Source organism: Rhinolophus sinicus, linkage group LG15, assembly GCF_036562045.2.
Source record: "Rhinolophus sinicus isolate RSC01 linkage group LG15, ASM3656204v1, whole genome shotgun sequence".
NCBI classification, from domain to species: domain Eukaryota; kingdom Metazoa; phylum Chordata; class Mammalia; order Chiroptera; family Rhinolophidae; genus Rhinolophus; species Rhinolophus sinicus.
Window position 1 is genome coordinate 1,318,327 of NC_133764.1, and position 21,046 is coordinate 1,339,372.

Genomic DNA, 21,046 nt, shown 5'->3' on the forward strand with positions numbered 1-21,046 from the left:
CCCCCGAGGGCCTGATGGCGAAATAAGGGACATCATTTCCAGTTCCCAGCGCTGACATGCTTTTCCCCAGAGGGGAAGTGCACAGACGGAGAAGTCTGACATATGCAGCTAGTGGCTCCCCAGGCCCCATCACCCCTCCCAGTCAGCTCCCCGCCTTGCTCCCCCAGGCAGCCACTGTCTGGGTGGCTGCACCTTCTTAGATGTCCCCTGAACCATTTGCCGGGCTCTCTCCCTCCTGCTCCGCGTCTTCAGGGCTGGGTTTTGGCTGGCTGTGAGCATCTGGCCGCCTGCCATCCGCAGCCTCTCCGCAGCTGGACAGGACTCTGTTCTGTGCCTCACACTTGACCCTGTCTCCTCTGGCAAGGAGGCACAGCACTGAGGCCACACCGGGTTTGCCTGGGACGGCGGTATTTCCAGTCCTTGAGAAGGTGTACACCCCTCATCCAGACCCTGGCTCCCCACTAGGTCACAGTGAGAGGAGCTACGGGCCAGAGAACCTGAGACTGTGCAGGCTGTGTGAACAGCGATGGGCCTTGAGAATCCGGCCGGCCGGCAGGGGTCGGACCCGGGGCCTCAGGCTGCTGAACCGTAACACGAGGGTAGCTGGCGGGTCAGTGGGGGGTTGCAGCAGAGAATGGTTTGCTTCTCTCAGCTTAGTGAGTCGGGCCCCAGCCAGCCGTACACTCCATGGGGGCGTTTTCAGCACTGTGAGTGTGTGCTGCCTGACTGTGCTGAAAGGTGGGAAGATGGGGAAGAGAGAATTCGGGCTTAGAAGAAGGCGGCCTTGGACAGAACTCTCTTTAAAGGGGAGTCTGGCTAACAAAATGCTTGTTGGTAGAGTTGCCACATAAACTCCCGTGGCCCATGGGAACTGTGGTGTGAAAGTTAGCATAGAGGTAAGAGGTCCATTTCATGGTCCACGTGCTGGCCCTGAGTGCCTTTCTCTGTGTGATGAACGACTCAGGGCCAGCCCAGGCCTTCCAGGACCTTCGGTGGGGGCTGTGGTGGCCGGCTGGGCAGGCAGGCAGTTGGTGGGGTTGCCTGGCCTGTGGAGTTGGTGAATGGGCACAGTGGTACCTGGAATTCAGGGAGGACCAGGCTCCTCCCTAAACACCTTGCAGCCAGTAGCACACCCCAGGGACCGGCAGGCCTCAACTGGGGAGACTGACCTGCCTTCAGTAGATTCCTTCCCTGGGGTTTCTAAGAACCTGAGGCAACCGTACTCTCTCCTCGGTCTGGCCATCCTACCTCCTGCACATTGCTGGATTTCTCTGCTTAAAGTGTGCCATAAAAATAAATATTTGTGAAGCATAGCGTCTGGGCAACTGGTGAATCTATGGCCTCAGAAGAGTCTATGCCTCTGTGTCTAGAGGGATCGGCCGGCAGCTCTTGGCTGCTTACCCGCAGAATTCCCGTGGCGGCCCCTTGGGCAATTTCCTGTATTCAGTCTGAAGCCAGAACTGAGGGGATCAGAGTCCCAGAAGCAGAGGTGGTCAAACTGGAGGGCCAGTCAGAGAGGTACCTTTAGGCCCCACTTTTTACTGATGATGCAACGAGTTACTGTTCACTCAGTAAACATTTACTCTTTGTGTCAGGCAGAAGGTACAAAAGATGGGGAAAAAAGGTCCCTAGCCTGGAGAAACAATTACAAGGTAGGGACAGATAACCAAATATTTGTAACGGAATGTACACTGAGGACACAAAACAGGTTGCCATGGTGAGGTTAGAGGACATGCTCCCCTGGGTCTTGAGGGATGGATAGGAGTTTGCAGTGGGATTACAGAAGTTATCTCAGACATGTGCGGATGCCTTTGTGAAGAGCATGATGTTTGTGGGGCAGGAAGCAAGGCGGATGAGATCAGTGGAGGTGAATTCACCTGTCAGTTAATGGCGGGATGGTGAGCCATGTGCAGGCGAGCAGGCCTGGGGTGTGCAGAGTGTGGCAGGAAGGGGGCTTGGAAGCCGGCTGGGTTCTGAGTGCACCCTCCTGAGGGCAGTGGGTTGTGCTGGAGAAGTTCTGAACAGGGAAACATTGGGGTCACCAAACAGGTTGGACTTCTGGATGAGAGGGCAGGTGCCAATGGCAACGCCAGTTTTGGCTGGGCGCTGAGGTAGGGACCAGGTGGAAGGGGCAGAGATGAGCGAGACTTCCATCTGGCAAGGGTCTGCTGTTCACGGCGAGGTAGGTACCTTACCTGAGCTCACTCTGGGATGGCTGAGCAGGACTGCAGGGCTCTGCGTGGCTCCCCAGCCTGCGTCCCCTCTCCCTCCCCGTGGCTCCTGCCCCAGCAGTCAGCCCCATTCAGACTCTCAATGGACAGGACCTTGCAGTCAGATGTGCTTCATAAATATTTCTTACCAGACAGGAGCTAGAGCATCCAGGCCCAGCCCCAGCTTCTAGAGGCTTTGGGGCTGAGGTGTGGGTGTCTCCCTCTAGGGCAGTGCAGCCTGTTTGGAGGCCTGCCCCAGCTGTTCACCCGTCATGAGTGGCTTCAGCTTGCCTGCTGTGTTTTTCAGGGGAACTTGAAACTTCCTGTCACAGCCCAGGGCTTTGAGAGCTGCCCATTGGCAGGGCAGCTCTGACTGAGACCGGATGTGAGCTGGGACAAGACAGAAGGAATCTGGAAGGCCGGGTGTGGGCTTGTGTGCCTGTCAGCTGGGTGCTGGCAGTGCCCACAGGGTGCGGAGGCTGTGCTCAGCCTGGCCAAGGCCGCGCTTCCGATGCCACTCTTCTCACTGTTGGCTGAGCGTCCATCCACTTATTCGTCACTTTGTCATCCGTTTATTAGTGCACTTGTGTGCTCAGGTGGTCACTTTCCCTCAGTTGTTTCGTCTGTACATTCACATGACAGGCACCCTTGGTTCCTTCGTTGGTTTATTCATTCTTCAGTCTCTGTTGGGCGGGGGTCGGAATTGGAGTGCTTGCTCTCCACGTAGCTGTGCTCTTGGCTACACTGAGGGGAAGGTTTGCCCTGGAATAAAACCCAGGCTAAAAGGGAGAGGAGGCCTGCACATGGGAAGGTGTGCCGGGCCACAGCCTCCACGCTCTGACTCTCTGGAACCTTCCTACTGTCACACTCAGCAATGCTGTCTGGACAGTGGCAGAGTTATGCCAGGAGAAGGTCTTGGTGGAGCACGAGTGAGTGGCCTGGGGGCTGCTGCCTGCTCACCAAGGCTGTGGGGCTGTGGGGCAGAGCAAATGAGGAGCTTCGTCTCCTCCCCAACCCCCAAAGTGGGAGACAAACACTTCTGGAAAGATTGCACTATATTCCCAAACAACAAGACAAAACACACCATCCAAATAGATGTTATAGGAAAGATCAGAACTCTGGTGGATTTAGACTTATTTTACAGTTTAGACTTCTTTTTATTTTGAATTGCATTTGGAGAGTTGCGAGAATATTTTCAGTGCCTTGGGCCTCTCAAGTCCTTTCTGAAAAGAAAAAAAAGTACAAAGACTAATGCAGGGACTCAGTAATACTCACCACTCCAAATGTTGGAGGTGACTCCTCTTTTAAAGAAAGAAATCAGTGTTGAAAGAGTGCAGCTGCTCTCCCCTCTCGCCCCTGCAGGCAGGGGCTGTCACCCGTGGGGGACATGTGGGCATGTCTGCGACAGTTTTGGTTGTCACAACTGGGGAGAGCTGCTGGTATCCAGTGAGGGGGGGGCAGGTGTGCTGCTGGACACCCCGCAGGGCAGAGAGGGCCCCCACACAGTGATCTAGCCCCAAGTGTCCTAGACACACATGCATCATGAATTTAGAATATCACATGCCAGCCTTTTTATAAACACACAGAGAAAGAACAGTTATTTTGTGTGGTTGTGTGCTGTTTTCTAGAAATGCATATAGTATATGCTTTAGGGATTCTGCAGCTTGCTGTGTTCATTGGACATATTTTGAGGCTATCACATGTCGACACATACGTCTAGTTTATTTAAATTCTGTAGCTTCGCCACTTTAGGAATGGGCCACATTTTATTTATCCGTTCTTCCATGGATAGGCACTGTTTCATTGCAAGTGTGCTGATAGGAAGGTCTGCGCCCATGCGCTTGGACAGGCCTGTGAGTCTCTCTGGGGCACATGCCTGGGCGTGGAACTGCGGGCACGTGGGAGCGCACCTTCTTAGTTCAGAGTCTCGTCAGCACTCAGGACTGCCCGTCGCTCAGTTTGGTGAGAAGAGGCACGTTCAGGTTGTGAGCTTGCATTTCCCCGATTGCTGCTGAGACTGCTTGTCTCGTCACACGAGCTCAGCCCTCGGGGTTGCTCGGGGCCTCTGAACACCTCTGCAGGGTCCTGCGCACAGCACCCTGCTGATGCAGACGGCGGTCCTCGTGGGGCCACGTCCCGCTCGGGGTGCTGGACCTTCGTTGTCCAAGCCGCCGATTTCCTTGTCTAGTGTCCCTGCACACTGCTCTTCTGCGGCGTGCCTGGCTCCCTACAGGGCACGACACAGCTGACTGGGTTTCCGCTCTTTATCTTCGGTTTTATGAGCTCGTACTGTAGTAACCTTTCCTGGACTTGGCTGTGCCCGTCTCCCGGTGTGTTCCCAGAGGGTAACTTTGTTTCTGAGTTCTCTGAGCTTGTCACTCCTCCGCTCTCTATGTGTGGGCCAGTGGGGGCTGGGTGGGGGACAGTGGGTCTCTTGCTGATGCCAGCTCTGTCCTGCAGGCAGACCTCTGCGTTATGAACTGGCTGCTGGGCTACGTGGACCCCTTGGATCCCTACTTTGTGGCTGCCGTCCTCACCATTGCTTTCAATCCGCTCTTCTGGAATGTGGTGAGTGCCCTCGCCCTGACACTGTCCGAGCGGCTGTACAGGCAGACGGACTACTTTTCCTTCCCTTTGTCTTTCTGTGGCTGGCATGAAATCATCTCTGCTTCCCGGTTGGGGGACACTGACCAGGGAAGCCCCTCACCTTGGGGATCTGACGACATCTTGGCAGATGGCCCTGGGCTGCACTGGGATGGGCTGGGGCAGCAGGGCTGGCTGGCGAGGGGGCTGCCCACCGGTGCCCACCTGCGGTTTCACTCAGCCTTCTAGTCGGTGAAGTCAACTGTCTTAGTTTAGGGCTTTCCCCACTCTCTGCCATCCACACAATGAAACTGCTTTCTTGTGAATCCGCACCCCCTCAGGTATTCCATAAACATGATGATTTTTCCTGCAAAATGATTTGTACACCACTGGCCTGAGGTGTGCTGGGTAGCAAGAAAACAGGAGGCAGTGGCACCCCACTCTTCTGTGGGTGCAGAGGATGCTAGGAGGACAAGAGCTGGGGGTGGGGGGCTTGGGCCACATGGGAAGCGGCCTGGCCCTCTGTGGGGGTCTGGGAGGGAGGACAGGCCCTCTTGCTGCAGCCTTTCTCCGAGACGCCCCCTTCCCTGACAAGCCGTGGGGGCAGCTCTCGGGGTTTCTGGTCCAGCGCTCCTGTGCAGCCCTCGCTGGAGGGGTGGAAGCGAGCTGGTGGACTGGGGCTGCGGGCGTGGGTTTGCTGAGGCAGAGCCGCGAATGTCCTGTGATCACCTTGAGGGAGCCGGAAGAATAAGGCCAAGCTCAGTCTTAGCAACACACTGTTCCGGACTGTTTTCATTTCAGGGGGTCCGTTGGTCCCAGGAGCAGAACAGGACATGTTTTTCATCTGGTTTATGAGTTAGGTCTTGTCTCCGTCTGGGGAGAAGGGGGTGGGAGCAGGGGATGGGAGCAGGCCGCGCATCTCAAAGAGGCTGCATTCCGAAGGCCATGTCCCTGTTGTCCTGAACAAGCTGGACCTGCCCCGAGGGGGTCAGTGGGAGGGGAGCTGAGGGGAGCGGGGAGCGATGAGGGACGGAGGTCCAGAGCTTGCCTTGTCCAAAACCGTTCTTCAGGCCCCCTGAGCCCCCCCCCCCCACGCCGCACTCCCAGGGGCCTTGCCCCCGCCCCGTGCCTGTGCTGGCCTTGCCCTCCTGACAGGCACAGGGCGGCAGAGCCTGCGGAGCCCCTCAGCCCTCTTGCTCACTTTTGCTCCCCCTGTCTGTGCACCTGTCTTTGCAGGTTTTCAGCATCTGCAGCACCAGGCAATGAGGGGTAGAGGGTGTGGCGAATGCCTCCCCCGCCCCAATGTCCATGTCCTAACCCTCGGAACCTGTGCAGGTCACTGTGTGTGGAGAAAGGGGGGAGGGGCTTTGCAGGTGTGACTAAGTAAAGGATCGTGAGATGGGGGGATTGTCCTGGATTTTCGGGGTGGGCCCTAAGGGCAGTCACATGCAACCTTGTGAGAGGGAACAGAGGGAGATGTGGAGATGCTGGCCTTGAAGCTGGAGCCAGGAAGGCCGCAGCCACCAGAAGCTGGAAGAGGTGAGGAACAGTTCTCCGCCTAGAGCCTGTGAAGGGAGTGAGGCCCTGCCACGCCTTGATTTTGGCCCAGTGGTACTGATTTTGGATTTCCGACCTTACAACTTTGAGAGGTCATATGCTTGTTATTGTAAACCACCAGTTTGTGGTAATTTGTTGCAGCAGCCACAGGAAACTAAGACAGGGTATTAAAAGGCTGTTGATTCCTGCTGGAAGACATCATGGTCTGCTTGGGAGCGTGCGGTGCTCTTTCCATTCCCCCCACAACCTGGCCTTGACCAACCTTCAGTCTGGTCTCGCAGCGCTGGGGCCTTGGCTTGACAAGTACAGAGTGTCCTGGGGACACTTTATTATGCACAAGCCCCTCTGGTTATTTCCTGGCCCTTCCAACAGTGTGTTTTTGTGAGTTCACTTGAAGCCACACTGTGGCTTACAGCAACATTCCTAACAGCCAGGTGGTTAGGGTGCATGACATTTGGAAGACAGGCACTCCATGTCTGTGTGTTTGTCATAAGGCTTTTTTCTTTTGTCATAAGTTTTTGATTTGCCTCATTTTTGAGAAAATTATTCACTGGAACATTTTGAGGTCATTAGTGGGAGAGAGAGAGAGCTCTTCAAAGTCGTTTCAGAATGAGAAAAGTTACAGAAACATGTTGCGGTTTAGTGGAGCAGGGGACTGGATAGGAGCAGGAAGCACTGGTCTCGGTGAGGCTGGACCCCTGCTCTGTGACGCTGTGGGGACAAGAATCCCAACCTCGAGCCGTGAGAGGTCACCCTGTGAAACCACTGACTTCGGTCCTCATGGCAGCTCATGCAGCACTTGGCAGGACTTGCTGAGCTGGTGCTGAGTGCATTTCATGCAGTATTTTAGTGAATTGTCACAGTGAAAGCTATTATTCTCCCCTGTGGAAGCCAGGGTGTGAAGAAGGTCACTCATTTCATTCAGGCATTGCCCGAGGCAGCAGAGCACACGGCCTAGGCCTCCTGCATCTACACAAGCAGGGGAAGGGGAAGGAGAGACAGAGGGCTGGGTGACCTTTGAGCAGAAACCTGCCCCTCTGTTTGGGGGAGCCCTCCAGCCTCTGAGGAAGAGGAAACAGCAAGTGCAAAAGTCCTGGGCTATTTCAAGGAAGAGCCACTGCCTGGAATCTGACAGAGGGAGAATGGAGGGCAGGTTGCAGAGGTGGCTGGAACAGTGGGCTGGTTCAGATTGGTGAGTGGCTTGACCTCACTCAGGTTTTCCAAGTTGACGTGGGCTTCTGTGAGGAGAACAGGTGAGGGGGTGGGGCCAGGGTGGAGCTGGGAGGCTGTCACAGCAGTCGGGGCCCACGATGGCGGACTGGGCAGAGTGGCACCAGCAGAAGTGGGAGAAGTAGTCAGATTCTGGGCACAGTTTGAGGAAGAGTCACCTGGATTCACCACGGTTTGGTTGGTAAGTGCAAGAGAGGAAGTATTGCCAGCTCTACAGTTGGGACCTGAGTGACTTACAGTGAGAAATACACATGTGATCTCCTCAGTGTTGAGTACGATCAACGTGTGTTTTGTTATGTGAATGAGGTGATTTTTGGAAGCACCTAAGGATGAGGGCTAGTTACCAGGGGAACCAACCCTGTGATTAAAGGGTTTCATTCCCACCCCCCTGACCCCCGGGGAGGGAAGAGGAATTGGAGATTGAGTTCAATCACTTAGGTCTAATGATTTAATCAATCATGACTATGTCATGAAGCCTCTATAAAAACCCAAAAGGACTGGCTGTGGAGAGCTTCCAGGTTGGTAAACACGTGGAATGTGGGGCGAGTGGCACAGCCAAAGAGCACGGGCCCTGCCCCCATACCTTGCCCTCAGCATCTCTTCCATCCGGCTATTGATTTGTATTCTTTAATATGTTTTGTAACAGACTGATAATCTAGTGAATAACCTGGTTTCTTCAGTTCTGTAAGCTGGGTATGTAGTTCAGAATTGAATTGAACTGTTGGTGTCAGAGAATTGCTTGGGCGTGCCGGGGAAGAAGCCCAGACATCGGAATTGGGTGCAGGATTATAGAGGCCATGGCCGCTTGCTGAGATGGGACGATGAGGGAGGCCAGGGTTAGAGAGAAAGAGAGCTGTTTCTGCCCTGTCAGACTTAGGACGTCCGTGAGACTCCAGGTGAGTCTGGAACTCCGGGCGGTGTTTGGGGCTGGAGACGAGGCCTGCCCTCACAGATCCACCTGCTCCACACGGGGCCCCCACCGTCACCCCGTGGCGCAGCAGCCTTTTCGTGAGGCCGCCTGCCATTCCCTGTCCTTTCCAGCCTTCCCCACATGCACACCTGCTCTTTCTCATGTCATAAACATGGGGCCAGGGCTCGACCTCTCCCCGGTACCCCGACACACACACGCAGTTGCTCAGAGGCGCCTGGCCTGTGAGGCCCTTCTCTGGCAGGCATCCTGTCACCTGTGCTCTGTCACCTTGGGTCCCTGCCCTTCTTTGGATGATTCATTCTCTCACCCAGGGCCCTCCCCACAGCCCCCTCCCCACCCCTCCCCTCTAGATCAGCACTGCTGCCCTTGGCGTTGCTGACATTTTGGTCTGTGCTGCGCACTGCGGGATGTTAAGCACATCCCCCGTCTCTACCCACTAGGTGGCAGTAGTACCCACTAGTCCTGACGGTCTCACATGTCTCCAGACGTTACCAGGTTCCCCCGAGGGGCTCAGTTGCCCCTGTTGGTCTGTGTGAGGCAGCCCTGTGTGCCCACTGCTTGTGCCTGTGTGCCCTTCACATCACTGCTTGGCCCTCCGCCTTCCCCATAGCCCAAGAGTCCTGCGAGAGCTGAAGCAGAACCTGCCTTGCCCCGCTCTGCTCCAGCGGCGTGCTCCAGGCACAGCGCGCTGCCTGCCTGTGGTGTGGAGGGCAGACCTCTGTTTCGCCTCGGGCTTGTGCCCAGCGCCGCCTGCATGGGCGGCCCTGCAGGCAGTGTTTACTGGGCTAATGAACTGGGCTCCTTCCCAGTTTTTTCTTGTGGCACCCAGTGAACGAGAGCCATCCCCCTCTGACATTTGCATGTGCATACCCTGACTGTGCAAAGAAAGGGAATTGCAGGGTGTGAAACACAACTGGGTCCAGCTATTCATGGCCTCTCAGGAGAGATAAGATAGGCAGCAGCCCTGCATCATTCCAGCTCCCTAGATCTCCCTCAGTGTCAGAACACACGTGAGCAAGCCCATGTTGTTATAACGTAGCCTTGATCTCTCCTATTGGTTACAGAAGAAAATGGTTCATTTACGTTGGTGTCTTAACTATTATCGAAAGCAAATTGCTTGTCACAGGCATCAAAGCTAATTGCGACATGTCAGCATGTTTGGACACCCTGGCTAAAGTAGGGGGGGTTCATAGACACAGTGACCACATCGTTAATCTTCCGCGTGGGTACCCTTGGGAGCGTGTAAGGGTTATTAGTAACTCTGCCAGGACAGCTGGCGCAAATGGGAACTGGCCTGGCAAGCGAGTTTCTTCAGAGCTGAGGGTGCTTCTGAGGCTGTGCTCTTCCAGGCCCCCAGCCTCAGCCCCCTCCCTGCCCCGCCACCTGCCACATGCCCGTTCGCTCACGACCTTGCCTCTCTTACTGTTTCTTCTGCCTGAGACCCACCGCCCATCCTTCAAGGGTCAGTGGGGAGCCCCTGGTGCATCTGGGCCTCAGGCCCCTTGCTCTGAGTGCGGGATCTATATCGGGGTACGGGCAGCTCCCTCCCGTGTGCTCACAGTGACTGTATTTGATGGATCAGGTGCTGAGGCATCACAGACTTCCCAACCAAACCACAGCCAAAGCCCCAGCCTGGCCCTTGCCCATGTGGTGGTTCCACGTCTGCTGCAGGACAGCCGACATATATGGCGGGCTTGGGCTTTCTTAGGGATAGCCCTCAGAGTCCCCCATCCAGGAGCCCCTCAGTCCTGGCTGCCCACCCTAGGCTGCAGGGAAACGAGGCCCCCCCTGGAGGGTGAGGTTGGGAGGAAGTGGCTCTTCCTTTCCAGGAAGTGGGGTGCTTGCCGCTTGGCCTGAGGAGATTCTGTAGCAGAGGGATGATTATCCTACCCAGTGCTTGTGGCTCCTGGGCTGGCGGCCACAGGCTTTGGAGGGAGCACGGGCAGCAGGACAGTAGGTGGCTCTGTGGCCAAGGTGAGATGCTCCCGGGCTCTATTCCCAGGATGGAGGAGGCCGCAGTGAGAAGGGCAGGTGGGTGTGCTCCACGGCCTGTCCGGCCCCTCGCTGTCTTCTGCCTCGCCTGACACCTTCAGTGTGCGCTGGCTCTGCTGTCTCAGTTTTTTTCAGACCCCCAGCCAGCAATCTGTTGGCTCATTTCCGGGTACTCCAGGGGACCCCCACAGGTACCGGGAAGCTGACCCTGCAGATGCTTCGGGCATCTTCGAGGGAAGTAGCCCAGCACCAGGAGAGAGGTCCAGGTCTATCCCCAGAGGTCACATTGCCCTCTGGGTCTGAGTTTCTCTATCTGTGGGGTGAGGACACCCAGCTGAGGTCCTGTTAAGCTCTGAGACGCTGGAACCCACTCACTTTACCAAATCCCATTCTGGAGTGGCCCTGTGCTGGCCCCAGAGGAAGAGCTTTGGATATTGCAAGTGCAGTTTACAGGTCGGGATTTGATTAATAGCAAAGCTCTCAATTAGAGAACATATCGAAAAGACAGGTGACAAGAGAGGGGTCACAAGGCTCCTAGGCCTGAGGGTTGCACAGGGTCTGCTGAGGTGATGGCTGGACTTTGCAGAGGAGCAGCAGGGGTGGGGGGGGGAGCGGTCAAGAGTTGAGAAGACCCTGATGCTGGCCTGCAACCCTGATTATCTGCTAGAGTGTCAGTGAGTGTAAGTGTGCCAGCGTGTGTGTATGTGAGTGTGGAGGTATGTGAGTGTACAGGTGTGAAAGTGAGTATGAATGTATTGTGGGCATGCCAGTGAGAATGCACGTTAGAGTGTACGTGCGTGTCACTCAGCCAGATGGGGGAATTGGGACAGGAGCACGAGCCAGGCTGTCTGAGACCCTCGCTCCCAAGTGGCTCGGAAATCTGGCTTCTAGGGCCTGGCCATGTACCCACTGGGTTCTGGGCCAGTGTTTCTGGATCAGAAAACATCTTCCTCTGTCAGCGCACGTCTTGCGTTTGTGGAAATGCTGAGCTGGGCCTCCTGGCATAGCCTGTGGCACAAGAAGCGTTTTCCTCTGAGCAGAGCTGGCCGGCTGCCTCTGAGACCTTGGCTGTGAGAGCATAGAGCTCTTCTAGCCGGCTGGCCACTTGTTCCTTCTAACCATGTCACCTAGGACACTGTAGCACTCCTGGCTCTCCTTCTGTCCCTCGCCCCTGCTCCAACTATTCTCTGAGCTGGGTTCCTACAGAATGAATGGCATGTCTGGCCTCGGCTACATGGCTGGGGACAATATGCTCTTTGTCACCAGGGACCCATGCTCACTTCCCTGGCCTTGAAGTTGGCTCAAGTGCAAGATGTTCCGTGGTGTCTGCGTGTGTGTGTTTTTCTGAGCCAGGGAGTAGACAAGTGTTTTAGCAGCCCCCCAGCCCCCCACCTCCCTGGGGCCCGGTCCATCTCTGAATGGAGAGCCACACCATGAAGCAGCATCGTTTCGTGGGGCTGCTGGCGGCACCTGGCGGGGAGCCTCAAGCCACCAGCCAGGGATAACCTTAGGATCCCCGTGTCCGAGCAACCTAATGATAAAGTGTACGTGGCACCTCAAACTGGGTCAGCTCACAGTCTCTGCCAGGATTGCCTGCAGTGACACAGTTAAGGACAAAAGGGAGGGAAGTGGAAGGAGGCTCTGTCCCCACCCAAGCCCAGGCTCAGGTGAAACCCTGACTGAGCGGGGTTTCTTTCGTCAAGTCCTTCTTCCCCTCAGTTCTTAATATTCTAGAGGTGCGGTCTGAGCTTTCTTAGAAAGCTGGTGTTGTGTGGGGGCGGGGCCTGAGCACCTCTTCCTGGGATGATTGGTGTTTGGTTCTGGTCTCTACAGCATCGTGAGCACCTCAACCACTGTGAGCGTGTGTGGAGTCAACACGATTGAAGCGCAGGGGTTTGGGCTCCTGGCCACATGGTTTGGTGCAGATGTGCTTGGGGTCCTTCCCGAGCTGGGGGGATGGAGCAGAGTTAGATTCCCTCACTTTTTTTGGCATTCCCAGCATATTGGGCCCTCCTACTTAGCCCTTTCTGTAGAGCCTTTGGCCTTCAGGGTGGATGCGAGGCTTGGGAGGTTATTCGTGACCTGGGTCCACCCACCCACCTCCGCAGCGTGCGTCTCCTGTGACCTCCTGCCCTCCTCGTTCTGCAGACACAGGCTTCCCTCTCGCCCCCGGCCTTTGTGTAGTCTGCTCCCTCTTCCTCGGAGGGCCTCCCTCTCCTCCGCCTGGCTGCCTCCCGTCCACTCACAGGCCTGTGCTCGTCCTTCAGCTCCTCGGAGCCCCCCAAGCCTGCTGCACCGCTGGCCCACAGCTCGGGGGACTCTGTTCAGTGAGAGTTTGTTTCACCTCCCTTAGGCGGCGGGCTCCTGGAAGCTGAGGACCATGGCTTGGATGGAAAGGTGTCCTTCCTTCATTGAGGATGAGCCCTGGCTGGTCTGGGGAGTAATGGGCCAGGCAACGTCGCGCCTTCCTTTCTCCATCTGTGAAGCTGGTGGGTCCCCTGCTGGCCCCACAAGCGCACCCTCAGGAATTAATGAGAAGCACCTGGGAGCCAGCCTGGTGCTGCTGTTGTCTTTGTCCCTTCCCAGGTCTTCTTTTGAGCCCAGCTGAGATTCTGTGGAAAATTTCCAAGGCTTGGGTTTTTATCTCATTTCATGGCCAACCTGCTCTGTGAGCTGGCAAGTGACTTCACTTCCCTGGACCTTTGTTGCCTCATCTTCGGTCTGGAGCAGTAGCCTTTGCCCCACTTTCCTCATGATGTGGCAGCGCAGCTGACGGGGAGGAAATGGGTGCAAAAGTGTTTGGAAGCATGAAGTGCCCAGTGTCATATTTGGCTTGAAAGAGAAGCAGCTGTGGGAGCCGCCTGGCTGCAGGCGTGTGCAGAAGCTCTTGCCTTAGTGGAAACTCAGAGCCTTTTTCTTTCCAGCCACTACCCCAGCTTTGGGCTAAGTGTTTTCCCTTCTCCCAGAATCTCATGTCCAGAAAATGTCTGCGACCTTAGGGATACATCTCGGAGAGTATTTCTGTAGCTGGCGACCGCTTCCTCATATCCAGGAGTCAGGAATTAGTCGGGGAGAGATGTGAGATCCAGGAGATGGAGGCGTGCCTGTTGTTGGTCAGCACTGCAGGGCCAGGCGGTGTTGTGGGTGCTGCTGCCAGGTCCTGTTTGCCAGTTGCCCAAGAGACAACCCTGTCCTTGCCACCTTTGTCCCTGATCCCAACAATGGGGCTTAGCCAATTTCTGGACACCCTGGGTGATCATGAAGAGTGGCTGAACCCAAAGCTGAGCAGCTCGGCCCGGGGTCCTGGGTGAGGTGGGACGGGAATCAGGCCACTGGATGGAGAATGAGAATTAGGAGAGAGCGTGGGGGCTGGAGCAGAGGGTGGGAGGTAGAGCCTGCAACAATTCCCCAGCCGTAGTTTCCAAAATCAGGTACATATTGCCCAAGGCTCTGGCCCAGCCTTAGAGGCCAGCCCCTGTACCCGGGACAAAGCTCTGCCGGCGTACAGGTGGTCGTTCACCTGCCTGCTAACACATTTTTGCTCCTTTTGGCTTTGTCCCATCACCCCCTGCTGAAAAGGCTCCGGGGTGGGCTCCCTTGTGCAGCTGGGGAGGCGGCCCCCTCAGTGTGCAGGGCAGTGAGGCAGGGGGCCTACCCCGCCCTCCCTGCTCCTGCAGCGTGACATTTGGACCGACCCTAGCTAGCCACGGAATGGCACACAGCAGGTGTGAGGTTCTCTGGCCTTCCAGGGCGAGGGGCCTGGGGCGAGGACGGGGAGGGCCTGCGTGCCCCGGCCCCCTGACTGGGTGGGTTATCCTTCCTCAGGGTCGTCCTGCGGCTCAGAAAAGGAGTGTGGAGTGGGGAGTGGGTGTCGTGCTCCAGGCACATAACAGGCATCGGTTCCTTTGCCCTATGGATCCGCCCTGCCGGCAGACTGAGTTGTCCTGGCACCAAATGAGTAACGGTTGTGAAGGCTTTGTGGGCAATAGAGCTAAGTACAAATGGAAGGGGTTGTGTGATTTACTGTGATTTACATTATAAGTATATGTTTGCTCTTCATCCCGGGTCCTGGCATAGGCTTTCTAAAGCCTCTAGAGTTTCCTAAGTGAGCAGAGAGCAAATGCTATATTAGTGAGGTGACTTTGGGGAGCCCCTGTGTCAGTCACCTAAGGGTGGGAGCTGGTTGTCAGCGGCGACAACCATGTGATTGGAGGGTTGGAAGTTTCCGGGACGTCCAGAGCATCGGCAGAGGAGCTCAAGTTTGAGTTCAATCACCAATGAAAAATGAGTTTTAATCACTCACACCTATGTAATGAAGCCTCCATTAAAAACCCAAAAGGACGGGGTTTAGAGGGCTTCCGGGGTGAACATGTGGAGATTCGGGGAGAGAAGTGCCTGAAGAGGGCATGGAAGCTTCTAGCCCTTCCCCACACCTTGCCCTATGCATCTCTTTCGTTTGGCTGTTCCTGAGTTAGAGCCTTTATAATAAACCAGTCATCTAGTAAGTAAATGTTTCTCTGAATTCTGTGAGGCACTCTAGCAAAGTTAAGGGTTGTAGAAGCCTCCAATTTATACCTGTCAGTCACATGCACAGGTGACAACCTGGACTTGAGGTTGGAGTCTGAAGTGGGGTGGGAGGAGGCAGCCTTGTAGGACTGAGCCCTTCGTCTGTGGGACCGGATGAGATCTCCAGGTAGCGTCAGAACTGAGTTAATTGCTTTGTGGTGTTGGATAAAACACACATTGGATATTACTCTTCATTTTATTTGCTCATGAAGTTGTAATTGCTTTTGTGGCCATGCCTCTATGTCGGACCCAAACGTGCCCTTTCCCTGAGGTGTGCCTGGTACTTCTCTTCCTGGTCTGGTGGTGAGTTCGGTGGGAAGTGGAGGCCGAGTGGTGGTCAAACCCCTATGAGAGGGACCAGCGCAGCAGGAGGGGCTGCAGGGCTCAGGCCGAAGGGCTCCCCTGCCTGCCAATACCAATAGCAATACCCACGGGGACTGAAGCTTCTGCCTAGACGCCCCCTGCTGTCCAGGAGAGTCCATGCCCTCCTGTCGGCACCCAGCCCTTCCCACTGGACTGGGCAGCTCAGGAGGCTGGCTGCCCATCTGCACGCTGGCTCGGTGCCAGACACCGATTGCCAGGGGCCCCTGCAGAGGCCTGTGTGTTTACCGAGAGGCTGGGGAAGTGGCTCATTCTCTGGAGGTGCCCCAGCAGCTCCAGGGTCAGATTTGTGCTGAGGGCCGCTCCAGAGGGCCCTGGGGAGCCCTCAGAGGAAATGCTGCCTCAGAAAGGCAGCTGGAGCTGTGCTGCGGCTCACCTCCCGCCCTAGAACACCTGCAGAAGGGCAAGGCATCTAACCGATTTCACCCCCGGGTGGGACCATCCGTGCTGCCTGCTGGGGTAGGGGGTGCCTCCTGTGCGGAGCATGGAGCCCCAGCCGCTTGCTTCCAGCAGGACCCGGGCTGAGTCTGCTCTGCCTCTGGCTGTGACCTTCTGCTTCCACTGCCCACGCTCCATTGCTTTGAAACAAACCAGGTGTCCTTTTACAAGGTGGCAGAGGCACTGTGGGCACCTAGGGAGGCTTTCTTCCCTTAGCGTCAAAGACCATTGGAGAAAGGAGTGCTCCTGAGAGAAAGGCTGCCTGTTACAGTTGTTCTTTGCAGACCCCTCCATGTTCTGTGCTGTGGAATCCATCCCTTAGTGAGTAGGCGGGACTCTTAGACACGGTCACAGGCAGGTGGGTGGGCATGCTGGCATTGCTCCCCACCAGACTTTGAGGGCAGGGAAGGGGCAGAAGAGCCCTGGGTGGGAGCAGTGCCTTCCACGAAGTGTCATTCAGTGCTGGCTGTCACGAGAGGGAGCACTGTCGCTGCCACCACCACCACCGGATGGAGTTGATTTGGCAGGCCCCGGGGGGCTCAATCCCAGATTTTTTAGAAGCAGCAGCTGAGGTTACTTGACCTGCCCAGGTCAAACAGCTGGGAGCGCATAGCTGGGCCTGGCAGCTGGGGCTGCCGCTCCTATGCATTGCCCACTCTCCCCAGCCCTCCCCCCCCTCCCCCCCAGAGGGCTCGCCTGGTGCAAACACAGCCCTAAATGGCAGCATGGCTTGGCACATGTCGGGCAGAATGCAGAGGCTGCTTGCAGGAACAGGCCCTGGGAGCACATGCTGGGGATTCGGCCCTGTGGCCCCCTTGCCCGGGAGCCTGGGGTGCACGTGTGCACCCTGCACTGACTTCTTGACAGCCTGGCTTCCTGGCTGATAATGTGCCCTGCCTGTGTCAATATTATGACTGCACTTGGACTTGCTGCGGGCAGGGCCTCACATGGGGCTGCCACGAGGGGCAGCCACCTAGAAGGAATGCCTCTGCTGGGGGTGGGGCAGATGCAGGTGTGTTCAAGCCCGTGCTTGGCCTGTTCATCCCCAGGAGCCCAGTGCAGTTGGGCCCCCTGCCACCTTCCCCACTCCTCTCTGTCCATCTCACCAGACTAGGGGCGGGGGCATGGGCCTCTGAGCACGTGAGCCTGTCCTGCCATACCTCCTAACAGAGGGCCCTGGGGAAGATCTTTGGCTTTTCTGAGCCTCAGTTTTCTCATCCATAGTATAAGCACACAGTCAGGGCCTCCCTCGTGTTATGAAGATAAGACAAGATCACGGCTAGAATGTGCCGGGGCCCGCTCAGCAGCTGTCACGTTCGTCCTTTCTCTCTTCTCACCTCTCACGCTTACTGTCAGCTTCACCTCTCTGGCCGTTCCTTGAGGCCTGGCTGCCATGGGGCTTCTGGTGTGGAATTGTCCTGTGGCTTTAGTCCTTCGTGGTGGCTCAGGCAGGGCAGCAGGGTGTCACCACCCAGCATAGGATCTCACCGTGGTACTGACCACACGACCTCAGGCAAGGTCTTCACCTCAGCTCCATTGTGTTTCCTCATTTGTGAGTCAGGGTCACCATGGGCTTGTGGTGACAGCAATGAAATAATCCACGTGTGGCTCGCAGTGCAGTGCCAGGCGCAGAGTCAACCTAGATAAGTGTGAGCTGTTGTCCTCCAGGTCCTGCCCGGTCAGTGCCCAGGAAATGTTGGGTGACTGAGCTGCCCGCTGGTCCTCCGATCATGGGAGTGACCATGGGGTCCTGGAGGAAGGGCAGGGAAGTTTGTGGAGAAAGGGAAGAGGCAGGAGCAGGCGCACGTGGTTCTGCCTTCGCTGGTCACACTGCGCGGTGGCCCCTGTGTGTGCCCAGCTGGGCCCAGGACTCATGCGTGGCCCCGGGGAATGGCAGATTCGTTACAGGGCAGTTCTGGGGAGGTGGGAGACAGTGGTGGGAGTTGAAGCTGGAAGAGTAGCTTTGTGGACCTTCTCAGGAGTTTGAACCTGCTGCTGGGGCGGCAGGGGGCCGGTGGCGGTGGGGGAGGGGTAGCTTGACCGGGTCGTGTTGGCGACGGGAGAGCCCAGCCCCGTCTCTGCGCTCTCTGTGGCTGTGTGTGGCTTTGTGCCAAGAGCCCACTTGGTTATAAGGTCCGCGTGAGAATTCAGCGGCGTTGGTCCCGGTGCAGGGCTGGGAGCAGTGCGTGGCAGATGGCTGTGGCCACACTGGGGTCCCAGCCCCACATCACAAACAGGCCGTGCAGGCTCTGTAAGTGTTGGTTGAATAAATCAATGAATAGATATGATGACCGTCCTTTCACTTCTGTGCTGAGCTCTTTTTAAAAAATTGCTGAGGTCACTCAGGTTGATGCTGACGAAAACCTGCAGTGTGGTGGGAGCCGAAGCTGGAGGGGGCCAGCTTGGGCCCAGCTTGAGGCCAGCTCCCCACCTGCTGGCAGAGCACCGTGCCTGCCGGAACGTGTTCCCGCACAGGCTGCCGCGTTTGTGCCTCCGAAGCCTACAGCGGTTTGTCCTCATGCAGGAGTGGGATGTTTACGTCTTTCAGCCTCTTCATTGACTATCAAGCACATCACTCGTTTACTGAAGGACTGACCATGGTCTGTCTCACACCATGGTCGGTGGCAGAGGTGGAGGGGTCCAGATCGCCTAACGCTGTCTCCTTATACTGAAAGCATAACATCTCTGCACAAGCTATGTCTGCAAGGGAAACGGGCAAGAGCAGATGCTGAAAGCACCAGGGTTGCTCTCAGCTTGCAGGATCCTGGCTTGGCCTGAGCCTACCTCTTGGGTCGCAGGTCAAGTGCCCCATCCCACAGGAGACTCCAACCATCCACTGTGGAGTAGCCCCAACCCCTGGCAGGGTGTGTGTTGGGTGGGTGGAGGGCGGAAGGAACCAAGTCTCCCAAATGCAGCCCATCGTCTGCTGTGGCTGGGATAGGGAGGGCATCTTTGAAGATAGTCAAAGGAAATAAGGGGAACCAAGGACAGTTGTCCACATGAGAAGTTTCTAGATTTTGCTAGACTTCCCGAGTAGAGGTGCAGAGCTGGAAGGAGCTGTGGGCGTCACTTTGCTGAGTTGCCGACTTGAAGGGTGCTGCGTGCAGAAGGCCCTGGAGGTGGTTCTCCCAGGAGGAGGCCACAGGATGAGATGGAAGGGGGGGCCCTTCCTAGGCCTGGAGCATAAAGGGAGCATAATCAGGGGTGCTGCAGAGCGTGAGGGAGCCGTGACTATGATTTCCTTTGAGGGGTCTCTGAGCTGAAGCCTGAGAGGCAGTCAGGAAAGGCGCTTAGTGTGTGGAGCACATTAGCTTATGTTCACTCTCTGGGATCCGCCAACAGCCTCCCTGGGAACAGGGCTAATCACAGGTGAGAAACCAGGAAGTCAAGGCCTTCCTGCAGCTCAGCCCTGGACAGCACTCTGGGCTCGGACAGCTGCCTGGGTGGCCTCCCCAACCAACTTCCAGGGGGTGGGCAGAAGGAAATGTAAGGGTCTCTCTCTCTCTGGGGTGCTGTTGCTGCCCTGACTGCTCGCTGTCTGGCCCCGTAGCTGACCTGTGGCTTGCATGGAGGGTGACTGCTGGGGCTCTGAGAGCTTGGTCCCGAGGACATGGTATGGGGACCTCACAGCCTTTCTAATCACCAGCCCGCCAGGTACCCTGACACCTGAACAGAAACCTGTGCACTAGTTTCTATGAAGAACAGGTCAAGATTGGGTTTTCTGGAGGTGGTGAGTGGGGGGCTGGGATCACACAGCGTCCCAGGTGAGAGACTTGCAGCGTTGCCCCAGGCCTACAGAGGGACAGAAGGTCCCCACCCAGGCAGGCTCGGAGCAGCATGTTCAGAAGACACTGTTCCCTGGACTCGGATTTGACACCTTCCACGGTCAGCGCTGCTACACCCCCTCCTCAGGGGCTTGGAAAGTCAGGTGTGAGATCCAGTGGCCTAATTTTAGACCTTGGGTCTCCATGTCAAAACAGCAGTAGGATCATTAGAAAGAAAAGAACGACAGCCCAGCCTCCACCCCTTGTCAATTGTGAAGCAAGCACATTTCCACTGGGGGAGGGGACATCCCAGGGCTGGGCCCCGGTGGCTGCTCTTCTGCTTGGGGGGTGGGTGGGGTTAGGGGTAGGGGGTGTGGGGGCGTGGGGGGGGAGGGTGGCTAGCTGCGCTGAGTTGCTCATTTTACCCTGAATATGGGGAGCAGCGCTTCACTCATAGGTGGTAACTTGCACCCTGAGAGATGGAAGAGCAGGTGCCCTCGAGGGTAATTGGGCCCATGAGATAGGACTGTTGGTTTAGTACCTTCTGGGAGGAACCCAGAAGTTTCTCATCAGTGAACTTTTCAGTTTTTAGTGAAATTTTAAATGCCCCAGGTGATCTTTGTTCTGTCTTCTTTTAAATCCCGCATGTTCTTCCTACACTCACACGTGGGTGCCTTGCCCTCCTCCGGGGCATGGAGCTGGCTCAGAGTTCCTCTCGGGCCGCTGGGAGGGGGCTCCCTTGGCCCCTGCGCTGAGTGGCCCCAGATGCTACACTTTTTCCGGACTCTACCCCTTGTCATCTGTTGTCTCACTACCTGTCGTGTCTCCTTCCCCACCTGCCACTTGTCTGCCATCCACGCAATCAGGCGCGTCGCCCTGAGGTGGGGGCACCATTCCCACACTGCCCTGGGCTTGGACGCCCCTGCGTGGAGGCCTGGGAAGGTGCATGACCTTCATCACCTTGAGGACAAAGGGCAGCTCCAGCTCCTGCCTTGGTCCCCGCCCTCCTGACAGCCCCCAGCCTCTTGACAGCCCCCGGCCTCTCAGCCCCGAGGACAGGGTTTCTTTGTTGTGTTTCGTATCTCTGCAGTTTTGTTTAAAATTTTGAGTGTTAGAGCAGGTAGTACACATGCGTGATAGACATTCAAGGGTACAGAGGGAAAAGGTCTCCCTGGTGCCTTCCCTGCACCCCCTTACCCGTGTTGTGGGGACCCTCCTGAGATGCCCTCTGCACGGAGGCTCATCTGTGTGTGTAGACCCCTCCTCCCACGTGCACGGCGGTCGGCGCGTCCCACACCGTTTCCTTCATAAAAGCAGAGGGTGCTGATCTTAGAAAAATAATGGTAACTAGTATTTACAAGTGTTTGCTGAGCACCCGCCTCTGTTCTAAGTAA

At 56.5% G+C, this 21,046-nt stretch overlaps 1 protein-coding gene across 4 annotated transcripts in view; it reads left to right on the forward strand.

Annotated features, from left to right (window-relative positions):
* The window catches only part of PEMT (phosphatidylethanolamine N-methyltransferase), an 83,250-nt gene that overhangs the window by 14,453 nt on the left and 47,751 nt on the right, over nt 1–21,046 (forward strand). For all 4 annotated transcript variants that reach the window (XM_074320783.1, XM_074320781.1, XM_074320784.1 and 1 more), the window contains exon 2: nt 4,671–4,778. In XM_074320783.1, coding sequence (XP_074176884.1) covers nt 4,686–4,778 — 93 coding nt within the window. In that variant the 5' untranslated portion in view covers nt 4,671–4,685. The remainder of the gene's footprint in view (nt 1–4,670; nt 4,779–21,046) is intronic.